At 37.6% G+C, this 20,675-nt stretch overlaps 1 protein-coding gene across 1 annotated transcript in view; it reads left to right on the top strand.

The window, feature by feature from the left end:
- LOC149168747 (fimbrin-5-like) overlaps positions 1–20,675 on the top strand; it is a 42,500-nt gene that overhangs the window by 3,752 nt on the left and 18,073 nt on the right. Inside the window, exon 8 of the mRNA XM_089428412.1 lies at positions 1,146–1,357. Coding sequence (XP_089284538.1) covers positions 1,146–1,357 — 212 coding nt within the window. The remainder of the gene's footprint in view (positions 1–1,145; positions 1,358–20,675) is intronic.

Consider the following 20,675-nt stretch of genomic DNA (forward strand, 5'->3'; position numbering starts at 1 on the left):
AGCAATGGGTTCACCTGTGTGGAGCAGAAAATATAGTTTATAGCTATGTTGCATGGTTACCCACACTCGGGCAAGGGTACCCAAACCCATTTTGGGTTCCCATTTGCCATACAGATTCTGGAACAGGGACTTCATCTCATGAACCCAAATTGACCAGGTTCTTCCAAGCTAGTGAGTGGGGATGGCAGCCTGACATGGTTACTTGAACCTTGAGTTTGGGTACTCCAGGAGCATGCCCTCTACAAAAAAATTAATTTCAATTTTAAGAAAGGCCCAAAGATGCAAGGATAGGGTGGGTCCTCCGCCGGAACTCTATTTCTTCACCTACCTCACACCCTTGTGCACTCAAGAGTCAAAACACTAAGAACCCTCTCATGTTTACCATTTCATTTCCAGCAGTGAAGGGAGAAATAGTAGAACGTTGAAAAGAGATAACTAATCAGCAGTGAAGGGATTTTGGTGCTTTATTCTTGCTATAACTTTGTGGACAACAATAGACAGTGAAGTGGTGAAGTGGACTGAATATAGTGTGACATATGTACTTGCCACTTTGTCTTAAATTTTTAAGAATCAAGAGTCTAGATTTATTAATGTCAAATTTCAATTTTCAAATGGTAATGATCAAGTTGATTGTTCAGTGTTTTTCTAATCATTGTATGTTTGTTAAAAAATTCAATGAAGCAATGTGCATGTTTTTGCTGTTATTTGCTGAAAACAATATCATGCAATGTGCCTGTTTTTAAAATTTTATTTTTTGTATAACATTTTCATATGCCCTGAAAAACGAAGTCCACTGTTCCTGTTCCAAAAAGTCTTGTCCCTGTCCCGAACCCAAGTAATCTATCAACTTAGTCTTTTAGCTTTTGCATGGACTCCAAATTGTCGGTGTTGGTTTCAGCTGATAGTTTTGATCTAGTTTTGCGCAGCAAAAAAATTATGTTTGTCAATCTGAACATCCAATGGAATGCCTAATAAGTTGTATTTTTTTGCTCAACTTGACTACATGAGTAGTACTTAACATGTATGTGCATAAAGGAAGTGTCATTCTGTCTACTCTTGTAGTGACTATTGGATATTAAACATCAGTTCCGATGGTAAGGTTTTAGTAGCTAGCTTGACTTCACACCTTGTTTTCTTGAGTACAGGATGGAGAGGCATATGCTGTTCTGCTTAATACCCTTGCACCAGAGTGCTGTAATCTTTCCCCTTTGGAGTCCAAGGACCTCATGGAAAGGGCCAAGTTGATTTTGTTGCAAGCAGAAAAAATCAATTGTAAAAGATATTTGACGCCAAAGGACATTGTTGAGGGCTCTACCAATTTGAACATTGCTTTTGTTGCTCATATTTTCCACCAAAGGTGAGGGACTTATTATGTATTTTCCTTCTATTGTTCAGTGCAATTTCTAGATGCATTTCTTGTTTGGTTTGTTCGTGAATTCTTTAGTCAATGCCTTTCTGGATAGAGTAGCATATCTTTATTCATTTGGCTGTAAAAGACCTTTTCAAGCAGTCAAGGATGTTGAAGCTTTCTTTGACATTTGTTTTCCCACCAAGTATAGGGTTGCATAAGTTCTCTGTCTCTGATCCCATCACAGCCTCTGAAACTTTTAGTGGAAGTGGAAAAATCTATGAAGCCCTCGTCCACCTCATCAAGGTTGGTTCTGTCCTGATATGCCCGGGTCAATGCAACTTTCCTCCCCTTTGAAATATCCGTGTAGGCCCAACATTCAGCCACTCTTGGTTATAGTATTTGGGGTTCAACGAGAGAGCCAAGCAATTGAAAGATGTACAATTGTTCCCCCACATGCTCGCGTACAATTGTTTCCCCACATGCTCGCGTACAATTGTTTCCCCACACGCTCACAATAAAGTATTGTATGTTAGTGAACAAGATCTCTACTGATGTCCCATGTTAGGACACTCATTCTCACAAATAATTGCCCTTACAAACTCAACTATGGAGTCTCACCCTTCAAGGCCTTTTGTATCTGCAAAACATAACAAATAAATGATAGGTTCCATGATCTTAATTGTAAGATCTATTCTGTCCTACCAACAATCATTTAACACTGTATCATTTTCTCTCTTTGGAGCATTTACATCTTGCTTTCTCCAAAAAGCCCAATACTTTGAAATAACCATGAATGCAAGAGCCGTTTTGACCTCCCTTAAACTCCTAAGCATGATGTATAAGAAGGCAAAGCAAGTATCTGCAATCCTCAACAATAATGTGAAGTTTTATAACCTCTTAAGCATTATGAATGAGGGGGTAATCTGAATATCTGCAGTCCTCAACAATGACGTGTGATGTTTTTTATAGATTTTGAGGGCACGGGTGTGCTTTTGTACAAAATTACGGATATGGCATGCTTCATCGATTAAGCCTCCCCTCCACATCACGTTGGAAGCTCTAGATGTAAGTGCCAAACTCAAAGAATGCTCAATGCAAGGTGTGAAAAACACTTGTAACTTGTCGATATTTAATTTCCACGATCATGCTGACAATCTTGCAAACAGATGCATTATCTGTGATAATTGCACAACACAATCAATTCCTATTTTTTCAGTGACTTCCATGAACATGTCCATGTATTGTGCATCCTTGTATTTTCCAAGAGCATCATCCATTTCAAGCAGAACAGTCCATTCTTTGATGACTATGGGAAACTGATGAGGGGTTGGCATGATGGATCTCTCCATTCATTAGAAACAATGCTAACCCTTAACGAGGGCCGTGCTGATTTAATAGGTTCTAAGAGCTCATCCACCTTCTGTTTTGCCTAAACAAACAACGTGGTTCTAAGCTTCTCTGAACTGGGATGCATATACCCAAGCAGAGGCTGCTCAACTTGTGCTTGTGTAACATTAAAGGAAAGGAAATTGGGATAGAAAGAGAACTTGATGATAAGATATATCTCCTCTTGCAGCTGTGCTTGAAATATCTTGTCCATTGGACCTCTGAGAGCATGCCTTCCTTGCTGCTATTGCTGGCCCATTGTCAAATTCAGCTTCACTCTCACTTCCGTTGGATGCCTTCTTTAAAAATGCAACATTAAAGGGAGGAAAATTGAGATACAAAGAGACCTTGACGATAAGATATATCTCCTCTTGCATCCGTGCTTGAAATATCTTGTCCATTGGACCTCTGGGAGCATGCCTTCCTCACTGCTATTGCTGATCCATAGTGAAATGCAGCTTCACTCCCACTTCTGTTGGATGCCTTTAAAAATGAAGGAGGATCATCATCTCTATTCCCCTTGCTGTGGCCATTCACCATGCCAACCAAATTCTGTTTTGACATACTTTTTATTTGGCTGGGAAAAACCTTTTTACATGCTCCAATTCCTCTATCTCGGAGGGCCAACGAGTGGCCATTAACTTGGAATTAGGTGCTTTTATATTCAGCCTTGAGAAGTTACATGCCCAAAAGCAGTTTCCACAACCAACAATATCACCCCCTGGCACTTCTCTCTTGTTTACATATTTCCACGACGGGCATTTGCTTTCTTGACATTGCTTTCTTGCTTTTGGAGCTCTATTTCCAATAATGGCAGCTCCTCTTCCAATGTATGCAGCCGTAACACCAACACTTGAATGTGGAGGAAGACCAACAATGATAATTTTCCCCTTATGCTCAGCAACAACCCTTGATGTTGAACCAAAATTTTGGTGGAAGAATGCTGCTGTTTGAAAAGGGACAATCTCACAAACATGATTGCAGAATTTGGTGAATGAACACTCAAAATCACAAGCTTCTCCTTGTTGGCTCACACAAGCTCCCACATTTCTGGCATGATGGTGAATGAAATGAGGGTCAATAAACCTCATTATAATTCATTTTCCAACCCTGAAATGGGCTTTTTCCTGCTTTGCCTGTCAGGCAATCTGGACATACAGGGCCTGCGTCTCTGACATGTGTGGGACACGTCTGACTTAGGTTGTGTGCCACATGCATCAGAGATGCAGGAGAGATGAGTCCAGTGGATCCATGTGTCCAACAGGTGGATTTGGGACAGGCAATGTTGTTCTCACTATTCAGCAGCAAATATACACAACTGTATATTGAAGCAAGGAACACTGGGAGTTTAAACTCAAGAAACCCTTGGAGGGGAAATTCTGTCAATTATACCATTCCCGTGCATGTTTCTATAGTACAATTGGTCCCTTTATATAACTTTAGGTGACCATAATAGCTATATCAAAATTAGACGTTTAGTTCAATCAAATGCATAACTATCTCCATAATAATCTCTCCATGAATCTCTCTAGTGATCTTCATACCTAACTTCTCTCTCTTCTTCTCATCTTTGATTCTGCCGTAGACTTCTATGCTTGGTCTACATTATTACAAATCCATCATATAATTTAGACATTATTCATGATTCATAAGTACGAGTTAATTCTTGATACTCCCCTGTTAATAAGTATCTGTGATCCAAACACTTCTCTCTACTTTTTCAATTGGTCCCATTTTCATCTTCATTGATCTTTGCCTTTGATGCTCTTTGTCTTAATCTTCTGTCTTCTGCACTCTTCATCCTTTTTTTGGGACAAGTGGTGTTTTCTTTACCACAAACCATTTGACAATTAAGTTATGGGGCTATACTTGCTCATCGGGGCTTACATGAACATTTGACCCAGGTACATACAATTTCAAAATTTCATCTCAGGATAATCGAACCTTTGTAGTATGTACGTACTATGTACACACATTGGACCAAGACCGTTTTCTTTCTATTATCAAAAACATTCCTTTAGGGCCATTAAGCTTCTTAGGGATGCCATTTTTCATGGATTCACTGCTCTTGGATATGAATTTTTGAACAAACGGTATTCCCTTATTCTTACTTTATTTTTCATTCCTGTGTTTTCACCATCTTTCTTTCTTTTTTTGCTATTGGTTTGTGTCTTCATCTCCCTTTTCTGTTTCCTTGTATCAAAGAAGGCAAAGGGATGAAGGGGACATGTGTGTTGAAATGCATATTGTTAGTCATTTTGGTTCGCAGTCTCTTTTGATTCATCTGTTTATGATGGATCAAGCCTCCTCCCCCTTTGAAAATGATAGCCCCCATCATCTTATTCTTTAGACTTAAAAATTCCTGTTGATGGTGGTCTCTTGTATGTTGCTTTCTAGCTTGAGGTAACTTTTTTGATTTTCCAACTTGTTATATTTATGTACTATTCCTGGTCTGGTTCTCTAGCTGCATGGCGTTATCCTTCATTGCTTTATCCATCTTTGGTATTAAGTTTTCTGTGATTTGATCTAATGGTCTTTCATGAGCTAATCCATAGTGGATATTGGATGTATACCTAATCATGGTGTTAATTCTTAATATTCTAGCTACCCCTTTGTCTGTAAGATTCCTTCTTGGAAATGAACCAAAAATTACCACTGTGTTTCCGAGCTAAAGGGGATTTTACCCAGTGAGAAATTTTGTCAAACAGTTTGAGGGCAGACTGCTGTAGGTGTACTTTTGCCAAGTTACATGAATAATAAAGAGTAGAACCAAATAATGGTTTGCATCAACAACCAGTTCATGAATAATAATCACATAGATAACATCACATCAGCTAACAATAAATGTTGAATGCTTTAGCCATCTAAATCCTTGTTTCTTCAACATAGGAGAATCAAAATGTATATTCCAGATTTTGCAAATATTACACCGTTACAAATACAAGTTCAGAACATAAACATGGACAGTAGAACCTGGTTATAATCAGCAGCAAATCTTCTTGTTTCAGATGCCCAAATGAATGAAATGATGCCACTGTTAACGACCCAGCTCAGCCTTTTTTATGACCAGGTACACTGGAATAAAACCCAATCACAGGACAGAGCTCGTCCTTCTCTCCTATACGCACTGTCGATCAACAAAATAGATGCAAACCCGTCCACTTTTGGCTGAATAGAATCTGGCTTGGTAGAATATGGACTGCGGTGATATGTACAGTAAACCAGAGGGCAGTTTGTCCCTCAAGCTTCAGCTACATGCTTTCATTCTTCACCAAGAGAGCTAGTCAATGCACCAGGGTCTGCACAGTCTCCTTAAGCAATAGATTACAACCTCTTCTTGGCAGTTTGATCCCAAAACAGTGGCCATACAACCAGCAATCTACACATAAAATCTTGTGCCCTTGAATGGATGAGTTAGCATCTTTATGAAGATGAGATTCAATCCTTTCTTTCAGCCAACTCGTGGTCCCTTCAAGCACTGTATCTCTGCCTTCTTTATGCACAAATTTGCACTCCTTGGGTTCAGATTTGGCTTGGACATCCACAGCAGTGAACTCCCAATTCAATATTCAGCTGTTTGAGGAATAATCGGCAAGGATGGCTACAGAAATTTAACTCCATCAATTTTCTACCTTCTAACCTCTGCTACAGTCAAGGGTATGCTACAGGAGACCCTTATTTGACTGATTTATACGCACAGCACCCAGATATATGTATCAGCCCCTGAAAGATAATGAGCACTAAAAATCTTTGGCCTCTTGCAAAGATGAACCTTGCCTTCCTGCAATAACTTTGCTCCACAATACTGACGTTCCTCTGCAAAAAAACTTAGATCTTCAAGAATAACTCTGGAAAATAATCCAAGTAGGGTGACAATAATGTCCACTGAAGAAAGAGAGAGTCAAGACTAGCTAGGGTAACGAGAGATCCACTGAAACTGGTGTGAGGATATCACTTGAAACCCTCAAGGCTACAATAACAATGAGAAAATGACGGGATAGAATATAATGTTTTGCAAATGAGTCCACCCTCCCTTTTATAATTTTCCATTGAGTCTCTCCACGCTTCTAGATTATTTTATTGGTGGGGGCCACTTTCCACTAATTGAATTTTTGCCGCCATTTTTAATAAAATAATATTTTGCCACCCATTTCCAATAAAATAATATTTGCTGCCATTCTCTAATAAAATAATATTGGGTGCCTTCCTCCAATAAAATAATATGTGCCCCCTTTTATTAATATCACCAAAATTGGGCAAAACTCCTTAGTGATTTCCATGCTCACAAATTGGGGATATTACAGTTTCACTTTAAGGAATGAATCATACCTTAGTGGGCTTGCCTTCAAATTTTGCCTTTTAGATCTTTGTTTAGCTAGTTGTAGCCACACTTTATATCCAACTTGGAAGGATGGTTGATCTGAGGCTTGTCACACCAGTCCTTTTACTTTTGTTGTGTCCCCAGTAGAGTTTCCTGCACTTGGTGGTTAAAACTTTACAGTCTACCATATGCTTAGCAAACCTCCTTGTCTATTATTGTACAGCTTATTCTTATTGACTCTTAGGAAGAGTGGTCAACATTATCGTGTCCAAAGTGCATGTAATTTGTTAGTGGGATTGAGGATTACTTTGTCGTAACAATGTTATATGTGGAACATCCTGTATCTTTAGGTTTCAGTGGTTCTACGTTCATGGCTGTTTCCCAATTGTCCTATTCATCATTTCTAATCATATGCTGGCTTGCAAGTAATGGCTGTGCTCTTCTTAAGCTTTGCGTCCATGAGTAATTATCATATGTTTGAGGAATGACTTTGGAGCCTATTGTTGCTTGTTTGACATAATACACATAAATCCAAAACAGGTTTTGAAGACAAGTTTCATTTGTTGCTCTATTACTGTATTGAATATGTTGGATACAACTAAGATGCATTTTCCTTAGAGGTGTTTGGCAGGCCTTGAAGGAAATCCATTTAGATATATTCCCATAGTTTGGTTGGTGTTGTGGTATTGGCAATGGAGTGTAGACGCCTGACTTACTATTAACCAATTTAAAAATGATACAATGTGTACGCTATACACCTTAGAAATTTCCTTATTTTGGTCACTTTTGGGCTTATAGAACTAGCTATGTTAGTTTGCCAAGGTCTTCTTTGAGAAGCATGCTTCTCTATTGATTGAAGTTGACATAAATGGCATACACACAATACGTTCAATTTGTTCAGAGGTCCATACCTTAAGTAGTAGTCTCTATGTTCATAATTTTGTTTGTTTGTTTAAATAGTAGATCTCTTCAAAACAACTTCCATGCTGGTAAAGTCCTTGTTAGTCAAATAAAGCTTGTTAAAGTTTGCATATCCAAAGGGTTTTTCCCCATGCAAGGTACTTAATATTGCTATGGGAAAACCTGACAGGAAGTTGGCTACCTTGTATTATGCCCCTTTATAACAAATAACCAAGTTGAATTGTGCATTTTAGCTTGTAAACTCTCTTACATTGTGAATAGTTGCAAAACTCAAAGTTTCGTTTGCCTCCTATCCAACTTCGAGCTTCTAACTAACTCCTCTCTAATTGATGCAGGTTGACTGTCCTACAGTCTCATTAGTTAGCTTGATGATACCTTGTATTACGCCCCTTTATATCAAATAACCAAGTTGAATTGCGTAGGATGGTGATACATTTTAGCTTGTAAACTCTCTTACATTGTGAATAGTTGCAGAACTCAAAGTTCCTTTTGCCTCCTATCCAACTTCAAGCTTCTAACTAACTCCTCCCTAATTGACATAGGTTGACTGTTCTACAGTCTCATTAGTTAGCTTGATGAATTATTGGTGTTATTATTGATTGGTGGTCTGCTTGATGGGTGGCCAGACCCTGGTTGATGCCCCTTCTTGTTATCAATCTCGTCGCCTGTTTATTGGGGATGGATCTTGTGGATTTGGACATCCGGTACTTTTGAGCGAGAAATTTCAGATTTTTTAAGAATATGTCGATGATAAATTTCTTCTGGAAACAACTGTGTAGATTTCAAGCATTGGTAATTAACCTTCCTCTCTAGTCCTTGTATATCCTTGGTATCATCTTTTTCTGTTATGAAACTAGCTCACAAAAAGATAGAAAAGATAGATCAACGCCTTAGAAATAATCCTCTTTGAGGGGGCAACCTCTTTTACATTACACAAATGAACAATTCTTAGATGATTCAAATGACAAAACCTCCTTTCTATATATAGGAGTCTAAGGGGTCACAATATAACCAAAGCCGACCTAACAATAATAATATAAAGGCACAAAAATAACAATAGTGAGATTCTATGGGGCACAATAATAACAATATGGGGAAAATAGAGGCACAACAATAACAATAAGGGATACAACGACAATAGTAACGAGTTAATCACTAGTATTATAGGGACCTAACATGCCCCTCTCCTTCAAAAAAGTGTTGTCCTCAATGCTTGAGTAGTTCTGGATGCTTCTGTATAAAATTATCATCCTCCCATGTGGAATCTTCAACGGGTAAGTTCTTCCACTTGATGAGATACTCTGAAATTGATCGATTTCGTAACTGTCGAGTTCTTGTTTCTTTGACTGCTTCAGGTTCCAATATGATTTTTCCTTCTTCATCAAGTTCTAGCAATATTGTTTGAACTGGAAGTTTGTCACCTATAACCTTCTTTAAGCATGAAACATGGAAAACTGGGTGCACTCAGGAAGCTGCAGGAAGCTCCAATTTGTATGCCATAGTACCTATCTTTTGGAACACTTTGTACGGACGATAATACTTTGGTGATAATTTATTATCCTTCTTAGCTTGCTTGAGGGGCATTTGTTTATATGGTTGTAGCTGTAGGAATACCAAATCACCTACATAAAAACTTCTTTCGTTGCGATGTTGATCTGCCTGCTGTTTCATTCCATTTTGCGCGAAGGTGAGGTTATCCGTTAAGAGTTGGAGAACTTGTTGTTGATGCTCGATGTGATCTTCCACTGCTTGAACCTTGGAATTTTCTCTTAAATATGATGTGATGGATGGTGGATGATATCCATAAAGTGCCATAAATGGGGTCATTTTTGTTGCAGTATGGAAGTGTTATACCACCATTCAGCCAGAGGCAACCATTTGACCATTGTGTCTGTTTATCAGATACAAAGCAACGAAGATATCCTTCCAAACATATGTTTACTATTTCAGTTTTCCCATCAGATTGAGGATGATAAGATGAACTATGAGCTAACTGAGTACCAAGACAAGAAAATAATTCTGTCCAAAAATTTCCAGTGAAAATGGGATCTCTGTCGCTTACAATAATCTTTTGGGTTTCCATGTAGCTTTTGAATTGTTTCCATAAATGCAGTAGAAACTGTACTCGCTTTAAATGGATGAAATAATGCACAAAAGTGTGCATACTTAGTAAGTCTGTCAACTACCACCATGATAACACTCATTCCTTCGGACTTGGGTAAACCTGTGATAAAATCCATTGAAACCTCCACCCAATGTTGGCTTGGAATGGATAAAGGTTGTAATAGTTCTGGGGTCTTAATTGTTTCAACTTTATTTTGTTGGCAAACCAAACATTCTGCCACAAACTTTTGAATGTCCGATTTAAGGCCATCCCAAAAAATCCTTCTTAACACTATGGTAGGTTTTTAAAAATCCTGAGTGCCCTCCTAAGGGAGAGTTGTGCAATTCCCTAAGAATCTTTTGTTTGAGTTGGGAATTCTTACATAGGTATAACCAATCCTTGTACCATAATGAATCATTTTTCCAGCTAAATGTATCAAATGTACTGGGATCTTGTTGTATCTTTTGAATGAGTGCCCACACTTCCTCGTCATTCTTCCATTTATCCCTTGCTTCGTTTATCCAATCTGGTTGGATAATAGAAATGGCGCAAAGAAATGCTTCCACATCCTCATCCTTTCTTGAGAGTGCATTTGCCACAACATTTTGCTTCCCTTTTTTGTAGATGATTTCAAAGTCATAACCCAACATCTTTGTGACCCATTTTTGTTGCTCTTTTGAAGATAATCTTTGTTCTAAAAAGTATTTGAGACTATCATGATCTGTTTTTACCTTGAAGTGTCTTCCCGTTAGGTAGGGTCGCCATTCCTTAAGTGCATGTAGTATTTCCAACATTTCCTTCTCATAAATAGCTTTGTGTAAATACTTTCCTTTGATTGGACGACTTTCGAAGGCAATGGGTCTGTCTTCTTGCATTAAAATAAAACCAATTCCATTTCCGGAGGCATCACATTCTACAATAAAGGTTTTTGTGAAGTCTAGTGTAGCTAAGACTAGTGCTTGGCACATTGCCTCTTTAAGATGTTCAAAGGCCTTCATTGCTTTTGGAGTCCATAAAAATGCATCTTTCTTCAATAATGTTGTTAGAGGTGCTGTTATTCTCCCATAATTCTTAACAAACTTGCGATAATACCCTGTCAACCTGAGAAATCCTTGTAGATGCTTTATGGATGTGGGGATTTTCCATTCCTTAATGGTTTAATTTTGCTAGGGTCTACCTTAACACCTTCATGAGATACAATATGACCCAGATATTGCACCTCTTGTACTCCAAAGAAACATTTGGAGATTCTTGCATATAATTGTTTCTCCTCCAATAGTTTGAGCACCATGTCAACATGTTGGACATGATCCTTCAAAGACTTGTTGTAGATTAGTATATCATCAAAAAATACTAACACAAATTTTCTAAGGAAGGGTTTGAAAATGGAATTCATCAAACCTTGAAATGCTGTTTTTGGAATGTCTTTAGTCTTCATTCTGATTTGATGATATCCTGAACGAAGATCCAACTTGGTGAAGTAAATTGATCAATGCAATTGATCCAATAATTCATCAATGGCAGGAATGGGAAATTTATCTTTAATAGTGAGCTTGTTGAGCTCCCTATAATCTGGACACATGAGCCATGATCCATCCTTCTTGTGAACCAATACTATTGGAGTAGAGAAAGAACTTTGACTAGGTTGAATTATACCAGCCTCTAGCGTTTCTGCAACCATACGTTCAATTTCAATTTTTTGGACATAGGGATATCTGTAAGGCTTGATGTTTGGAGGAACATTTCCTAGAATCAAATTAATAGCATGATCATGATCACGAATAGGTGGGAGGCATTTGGGAGTCTCAAATACCTTGGAATGATTGTCCAAGACTTTTTGGAGATCTAGAGAAATGGATGATTTCGATGTGGGAACCTCTAGTGAACATAATTGTGTAATTATGCCTTGTTGTTTTTTCTTTAAAAGCTTTGTCATTCTGTTAGAGCTGATTATCTTTCTCGGTTTCCCTATGATACCCCTTAATTCAACTTCCTTTCATTCTCAAGAGAATTTCATGAAAAGTTTTTCAAAATTAAAAGCTATTGTACCCAAGGATTGTAGCCATTGGACTCCTAGTACAACATTAGCACCACCCATTGGAATGGAAAGCATTGGGCTATTCAATACATATTCTCTCATGGATAGCTTGATATTATGGCACTTTCTTGAGCAATTTATGGTTCCTCCACTTGCAACCATCACTTGACGCTCTGGTGCTGGATATAAGAAGGAATTCAATTCCTTGGCTATCTTATAATGAATAAAATTATGGGTACTTCCCGAATCAATCAACACTATTACCTTTTTCTTCTTGATATGCCCTTCTATCTTGATAGTTTGAGGAGCGGTAATTCCAGCCAATGTATTACAAGATATGGTGGGTTTCCTTTCTTCTTTTTCTAGGGTTTGTTCCTATTGTATATCCTCTTCTTTTGACGTTTCTTGTTCCTTTTCTTCCTCCTCTTCACAATCTATGTAAAATAATTTCTTCTCGGCACACTTATTACTTATAGTGTATTTGCTATCACAACTGTAACAAAGCCCTTTTGCTCTTTTTTCTTCTAATTGTTGTGGTGTCAACCTTGTAGGTTGTGGATGGCTAGGGGCAGCAACACTTCCATCTTTATGGTTGTCAGTGGTAGGCTTCCTTGTTGCCATAATTTTGTTTTCCATTTTTCTTGCCAACCTGAATGCCTTCTCCAATGAATTTGGTTCCTAAAGGCGAACCTAATGTTGGATGTTATCTTTTAAAGTCCCTATGAACACATCAATCCTATGCTCCTTTGGAATATCTTTTACCCTTATATTCAATTTTTGGAAGTCCTCAATATGCTCCATCATTGAACCTTTTTGTTTGAGATTTATCAATTGGCTAAAAAAGTGTTGCTTTTTGTATCCTCATAATGTGCTATCATTCCATAGCCTAAGTGACAATTTGTTTACGAGAGTAAAGCCATCGATACCATACAAACTGATTTGGTTCCAAATATAAAGTTGCAATGCGTACCTTTTGTGTGTTTTGCACATTATGGAGATCGAAAAATTGCTCCATTTGTAGTATCTATGTTCCGGAATCCTTGCCATCAAACTTACTCATATCGATCTTTGGAACATGGTGGTTTTTCGATTCAACGTTAGAGTCTATGAAATCATGATTAACATTTATTTTGTTCTCATCATGAGTTTCCTTTACTACCCTTTCGCCATTAGTAAGCATTTCTTGTAGAAACTTTGTTAAATTTGTCTTCAAAACTTCCATGCCTTTCTTTAAATTATCCATCTTAGCTTTCACATCATTCATCTTAGCTTCTATGTCTTTCTTTAAACCATCCATCTTAGCTTCCACGCCATACATCTTAGCTTCTACGTCTTTCTTTAAACCATCCATCTTAGCTTCTGTTACTTTTTGTGCGAGTGGAATTTGTTGCACTTGGTCTCGTAATTTTGATATATCATGTTGCATTTCTTCCTCTTCTTCATGAGTCATGCTAGAGCTTTCAGGATGCTTAGTAGGTGTTTCCATTTTCTTTCTTCGGGGCATCAATTATCGATAATAATGCTTCACTATGCCCTTTGAATACCTTCAAACTAATTTTTTAAACCAAGCTTATACAAAAATTAAAAAAAAATACACATCTTTTTTCACTTCGTAGGAGCTCGATATTGAATCTGATGTATCTTTGTAATTTTGGATCTTCAAGGTCTGAAATTTCTTCCTACGGTAACCCTCCAAGTAATTTTTTTAACCCCGCAAGTCTGATCAAGATTGGATTCTCCAATGAAGAGTTATGCCAAATCTCCCATGATGACATGAGTATAGATTGGTTCAGTAGAGCGAACTTGTAAGACGTGCTGCAGGTCACTGTTTCAACCTTAGGTTTTGAAAATGATACCCAAAAAACTACAATCCTTCCTCTTTCTGTAACTTCTTACGAAAATTCAATCTGATGCTCAGAGCGAAAGTTATGACGATTTTCCCAGGGTCCCCTGTTTGGAATGTAATTCGGGGGTCTACAAAAACCCTAACTTCCTCAGATTATATCTCTGAAAAGATAGCGAGACAAGAACTGAAATTCGGGCCCGAGGTTTAGGATGATTCCGTCTCAAATGATTTTTTTTTTAGCTTTTGAAACTTTGTAGTGAAAAAGTTATAGCGAAAATGTCACGATGCTCTGTTTGGAGCAGTGAAACCCTAGAATCCAAAGCTCTAATACCAAATGTTATGAAACCAGCTCACAAAAGGATAGAAAAGATAGATCAATGCCTTAAAAATAAGCCTCTTCGAGGGGGCAACCTCCTTTTCTTAGATGATTCAAATGATGAAACCTCCTTTCTGTATTTAGGTGTCTAAGGGGTCACAATATAACCAAAGTCAATCTAACAATAATAATATAAAGGCACAAAAATAACAATAGTGGGATTCTATGGGACACAATAATAACAACATGGGGACAATATGAGCAAAACAATAACAATAAGGGATACAACGACAATAGTAATGGGGGAATCACTAGTATTACAGGGACCTAACATTTTCCCTCCTGTGGCACCTTTCCTTATCTTATTATTTTTTCTTGATATTTCCCTTCATATTAATTTCTTTTTAACCCCTAAATCCTTTCACCATCTTCCAAGTTTAATTAACCCCTAAACCTTTGGCAATTTATCCCCCCTTTTCTATGTTTTCCCCTTTTCTTCCTCTAATCTTTTCTAGCCCTTTCATTTCTTGCCGTAGCCTTTTTTCTTAATTTAACCTTTGTTGTCTTTTCTAATACTTGCTAGCCTTTGATATTAATAACGTTAATTTGTTTTATATCCCCCTTTCTAGTATGTCTTCCCTATCATTCCTCCTGACTTTAGAACAATTCTAACTTAATTCTTATTATTTAGATTAATAATGTTTTTTACCCTATTGTAATAATAATATCCAATTTTTTTGTATCCTTCAATTTATTTCTTGAATATAGCCTCTCGTTATCATTTCCCTCTTGGGCTCTTATCCTTTTCCGTCTTCTCTTCAATTTTGTTTTGTTTACTTTTAATAATTTATAATGGAAATACTATTATTACATTATTATCATATTAATTAGATCTTAATATTGTGTTTTTCACTTTATTCCTTTAAATCCTTCAACCCATCCTTCTTTTAATTCTTCCTTTCTCGTCCTATTTAATTATTAATTTAAAATTTATAAAAATATTTATGATATTGTTTTTTTCGCGGGGTAAACACCCACAGGGCATTTGAACTAGTGACCTTTTCGCACGGAGTGCCTTAACAGAACACCAATTCACCATCAATCCAAAGCCCCATGGGCAATATTTATGATATTGTTATTATCATTACATTATTAATTTAATATTTATAACATTGATATTTTCATTATGTTATTATAATAATATAATTACATAAGTTAATACGAGTCTCCTTCAGTTTCTCTCCTCTTTTCTAGATTCTCTTGAACCTACCCATTTTTCTTTATCTTAATGACCATTAATTAATTAATTAATAATACAAAAAATAACTAACAATATTATATTAATTATTAACAATTTTATTATTTTAACCTATTCTCTCTACCTTAAAATCTGTTTTATTCTTGGTCAAATTCAACCAAGCTTGGATACCTTTAATTAATAGTTTATTAGTAATTTAGGTCAATTTTACCCTATTCTTAACACACCTCTTCTTTTTTCTCTTAACCCTTCACTCTATTTATCATGGTCCCGCAATCGGAAATATTTATGTGTCTTTGATGATGGATGGAGCGTACACTCGAAAATTTGGACGTTTCTTATAATCTACACAGTTGTTTCCAGAAGAAATTTATCATCAACATGATCTTCAACTGTGAAAATCTTCATATTTAGATCTTTAAGAACATTTCCTATATTGCTTATCCTGTTCTTAAAGGTTTTCCATATTGGGAATCTTTCCAACAGTTTCACCCAATAGACCTTGAATAATTCGTTTGGGTTTGTAGACTGGTTTTTGTTGTGCGAGTATATGTTGAAAGAAACATGATGGGGCGGGGAAGGTGTGGTGGACAAGTGATTTTCAGATTAAACTCTCTTCTTTGTTTGAGTTATTTCTGGACTGTGCCCTTTTCCTATTGGTTGGGGTAGTGAAAATGAAGGATTTGACTTCATCCCTTGTTGTATCAATAAGAAGGCATACCTTTGCAGAGATGAGGAAATATTTTGGTCCAATACAGAAGTTTGAACAAAGTTTGTGGATAATTGTTACTGTCCCCTGTTTATTTCAGGGGGGCCATATGGTAGTTCAGGCTACAGGTCATGTGTTTGTCCCGATTGCAACCTTAATCAAAGTAGTTCCATAGAAAGGATCGCATATCATGTGCTTGGCATCAGAAAAGGAACGGATTGTGGTGTGCAACAAAATACCTGAAGCGGGGAGGGAAGATTTAATAAGAGAATCCAGAAATTTGGAGTCTTTTTATAGTCTAGAACAACCACAAGTTTGAACTGGCCCTATTCCAGAAGGGAAGCCACCATATCCTCCAACTCACTGTGTCAACAACTGTTTCTGTCCTACATGTTCACCTTTGACAAACATGTTTGATGTAAATGAAGTAGGTTGATGTTGTGATTAGGAGGTTGTAACTTGTGGCAGCCCTTCAATATTGCCAAATTATCCTATTGAAAGGAGATAATAAGAATTGTAAATTCAGAATAACACATCCATGACCCAAAGGATATGTGCCCCCTATTTAAGAGAAACTATGTGCTTCTCTTTTTAAAAGGGAGATAAGATAAGATAAGATAAGATAATTTTATTAATGTCCAACAAATGACCATAAATAAGTCAATGGCTCTAAAGGATATAGCAAATACGAGTATAATATGGGAGTGCAAACACAACTCCTAGAAAATACCAAGGCTATATCTAGGATAAAATGAAGTAAAGCAGGATACAATAATAGGACAACCTCATAAACATGTATATAATTGGATCATGTAGAAGGCTAAGCGAATAAGTCCAGTACTGGAGGTTGATGATTTCAAGAATGTCCAAGTCTGATAGTTGACGATGAGGTGGGTGACGGTGGCGTTGGCTCACTATCAGAGTCCTTTGGATTCAACGAGGAGTTTGGTTGCATAATCTTGAGGTGGATGTAAGAGTGAGGGATACTAGTGTTGCATGAAATGCCCCTTGGGATCAAAAGCCCAAAACGCGATCCATACGAATCCGTGGGTGATCGCTGGCTGAAACGTGTTTCAGAAATTCTGAAATGCAAATCGGGCCGAAAAAAAAACTTGTCAGAACCGTCTAGCCCGATCCACGTTTTGAAATTTCTGAAACGCGTTTCGGTCGGCTGATCAGCTGTACGAAACGCTGAGGTTTCGGGTCGGATCCGTACGGATCGTGACCGTTTCACTAGGCAGCGAAACATGCATGACACACTAATTCTGCTTTTTTATTATTATTTTTTTTTCATTTCTATTGGTTGGGGGTGGGCCCAAGTTGGGTTAGGGTGAGGAGTGAAGGGATTAAAAGGCCCGTTCATCTCTCATTTGCTCACTTCTATTTTATGAGAGGTTGGAGAAGAGAAGAGAAAGAGAGGAGAGATTCGAGGACAGCTTGGAGGAGTGAAAAAGGAGGAGCTAGGAGAAGGAGGAGGAGCTTGGAGGAGTAAAGAAGGGCTTCCATCTACAAGAGCTAAAGAGGTAAGTGCAAACCCCAAACTCCTTCATTTTTTTGTCATTGTTTTTTATATTTTTCTACTCCCTCTCCTACTCTTTCCCATTCTTTCTTCTTGCCCATTTAATTGCAGGTTGTCCACCACCTATATTCATGTTCCAAGATGGTGTTCTTTTGGCTTCTATGTATCATTCCACTTTTGGTTTTAATGATGGCAAGGCGGAGTAGGAATAAAAGGGAAGAAGAACAAGAGGATAGTGGTCCCCATATGGGTGACCCAATGTATGATGAGGAGGAAGGGTTTGAAGAGGAAGGGGATGAACCTGAAGGGAACATTGAAATATTAGAGGGGAAAGTTACGTTGACACCCTTGTGGAACTATGTGACCAAACTTGAAGGGGGAAAAGGTGGTGGAAGCTACAAATTTTTGTGCCCTCATGGTTGTCATGGAGGAAAACCATTTAGTGGTTCACATATCCGTGTGAGGAGGCATCTTTGTGGGGTGATGGACAATGATGATAAAAAGGTGCCGTGGGGATACAAATTTGCCCAAACATTTTAGCTCAGCTGAACAAAGAAGAAAATACATCCAAATAGAGGAGGTTGCACAACAAAAAAGCAAGAAACAAAAAACTCAGTCTGAATCAAGTGCAACCTCTAGATTCGGTAGCTCATTTCCTCATGGTACTTCTGCAAGCTCTGGAGGTAAAAGAACAATAGGGGATTTCCTGAATGTTGCTGGGAGGGATGGTGTGGATGGAAAGATAGTCCGATTTCTTTGTGCTTGCGGTCTACCATTCAATGTGCTTCACTCTCCCTATTGGCATGAAATGGTAAAGGCCATCAATGAAGCCCCAAAAGGATATAAGTTCCCCAACTTTGAGAAAGCTAGAACAATGTTATTAGAAAGAGAAAAAGCAAAGGTTCAAAGAGATTTGACATGTTTTACAAATGAGTGGGTGGATTGTGGGGTATCCATTGTATAAGATGGGTGGACAAATATTAGAAACCAATATTTGATAAATGTTCTTGGTTTTTCTGTTAGTGGTGCAGTATTTATTACATGTCATGACTCCTCCATCATTGCATCTTCCCAAAACATTGCAAATCTCCTATTGCCATCAATCAGAGATGTTGGTCCGAATAGTGTGGTTCAAGTGATCATAGATAATGCAACAAATTGTAAGGCATCAAGAAAAGTTATTGAGCGTACTCATCCACACATCTTTTGGTCTGGGTGCTTGGTGCACACATTGAACCTTTTGATGCATGATATTGTGAAGCATAAAGAATGTGGGTGGATTAATGAGCTTTACAGGAGAGGGAAACAACTCATTAAATTTATCACAGGGCATACAAGGGTAAACTACTTCTATGGCACTTACTCCAAGTTACAATTGCTTAAACTTGCGAAAACAAGATTTGCAAGTTATTACCACACCTTTAGGTGGCTAGTGAAGGTGAGACAAGCTTTAACTAATATGGCGACCTTTGAATCATGGGAGGAATTTAACACTGATAGAGATGGTGTTGATGTAGCCAATGACACTATTCTTGACATGTACTTTTGGTCACAGGTTAAATATGTTTTGCAAATCACCAAACCAATTTATTACATGATCAAGTTTGTAGATTCAAGTTTGGATGCATTAGCATATGTTCTAACACCTAAATACTATAATACATCATGGCTTTCAACACCAGCACCTGGGGGGGGAGGGGAGAAGGAGAAAACCACACCTAGATCCAGAGGTTCACGAAAAATATACGAGTAAAATAGTCCCTGATGATGAGGTGGTTGCCATGGTACAGAAACAATTGAGCAACTATACGTTTAGCACTGGTCCATTTGGGAGCATGCATGCAATTAAAGATCGAGAGACTTTTTCTTCTCTTGAGTGGTGGAACATGCATGGAGGTGCTACTCCACTTCTACAGACTTTGGCATTGTGGGTGCTATCACAGGTGGTAAACACTTCTTCTGCAGAGAGGTGTTGGAGCTCTTATTCTTTCATCCACAATGTTAAAAGGAACAAGTTGAGTTTAGACTGGGCAGAGAGCTTGGTTTATGTTCATTACAACTTGTGATTGTTGTCCCATTATTGTGATGATGCAAAGACTAATAAAGACCTTAAGGTTTGGGACAGGAATCCAGAGGAGCCCAATTTGGAGGATGGAGTGTTGCGATTAGAGCAATTAGAGGATGCTCTTTTCCAGGTATGTCCATTGTGGTATGAATTTCAAAATTCAGTCAATAAGTGTTATGTCCATTGAATTCAAATGTGTCAATTTTGCTTATAAATCCTCTCTCTAATTCTCGTTGTTATTTTTTTTTGTTAACTAGTGGTGTTTTTTGGTATGAATTTTTTGAGCAATTCTAGGATGATGATGATCGAGTTGAGATGCCACCCCATCTGGTCCCTTGGTTCCCAGGTTCCGTGGTTCAACATCAACAACAAGGGGTTCATATTCATTAGTTTTAGTGCCACAACTTCTAGAGGCACCATCTTCTTCATTGCCACCACGTGGAGGCTCACTGTCACGTTCTCTTCGTGGTGGAAGGAGGAGAGATTAGTAGATACATTCACAATTTACTACTTTTGTCATAGATTAATCATTAGACTTGTAGGCTTGCTTTGAATTTGAACCTTTTTGTCTTGGTGGTGGCCAAGTGGTCTATTTTGTAAACAGTATTATTTGAATTTTGGACACGACTAATGTTGACAGTTGCTCACTTGCTAGATAATATGCTTTATGTTTTATGTTTTATAATATTCTTAAATGTTGTATGTTTTATAATATGCTTACAAATTTGATGTATATTTGTAATTGCTAGAATATAGATGGTTGATGCTCAAATAATTAATCATTGATGTACAATGGAATCATGGATGCCATATCTATCTTGATTTATGTAAAAATATGCAT

Source organism: Pinus tabuliformis, chromosome 4_2, assembly GCF_031772625.1.
Source record: "Pinus tabuliformis cultivar Carrire ecotype Pingquan chromosome 4_2, CPIR1, whole genome shotgun sequence".
Taxonomy (NCBI): Eukaryota; Viridiplantae; Streptophyta; class Pinopsida; order Pinales; family Pinaceae; genus Pinus; species Pinus tabuliformis.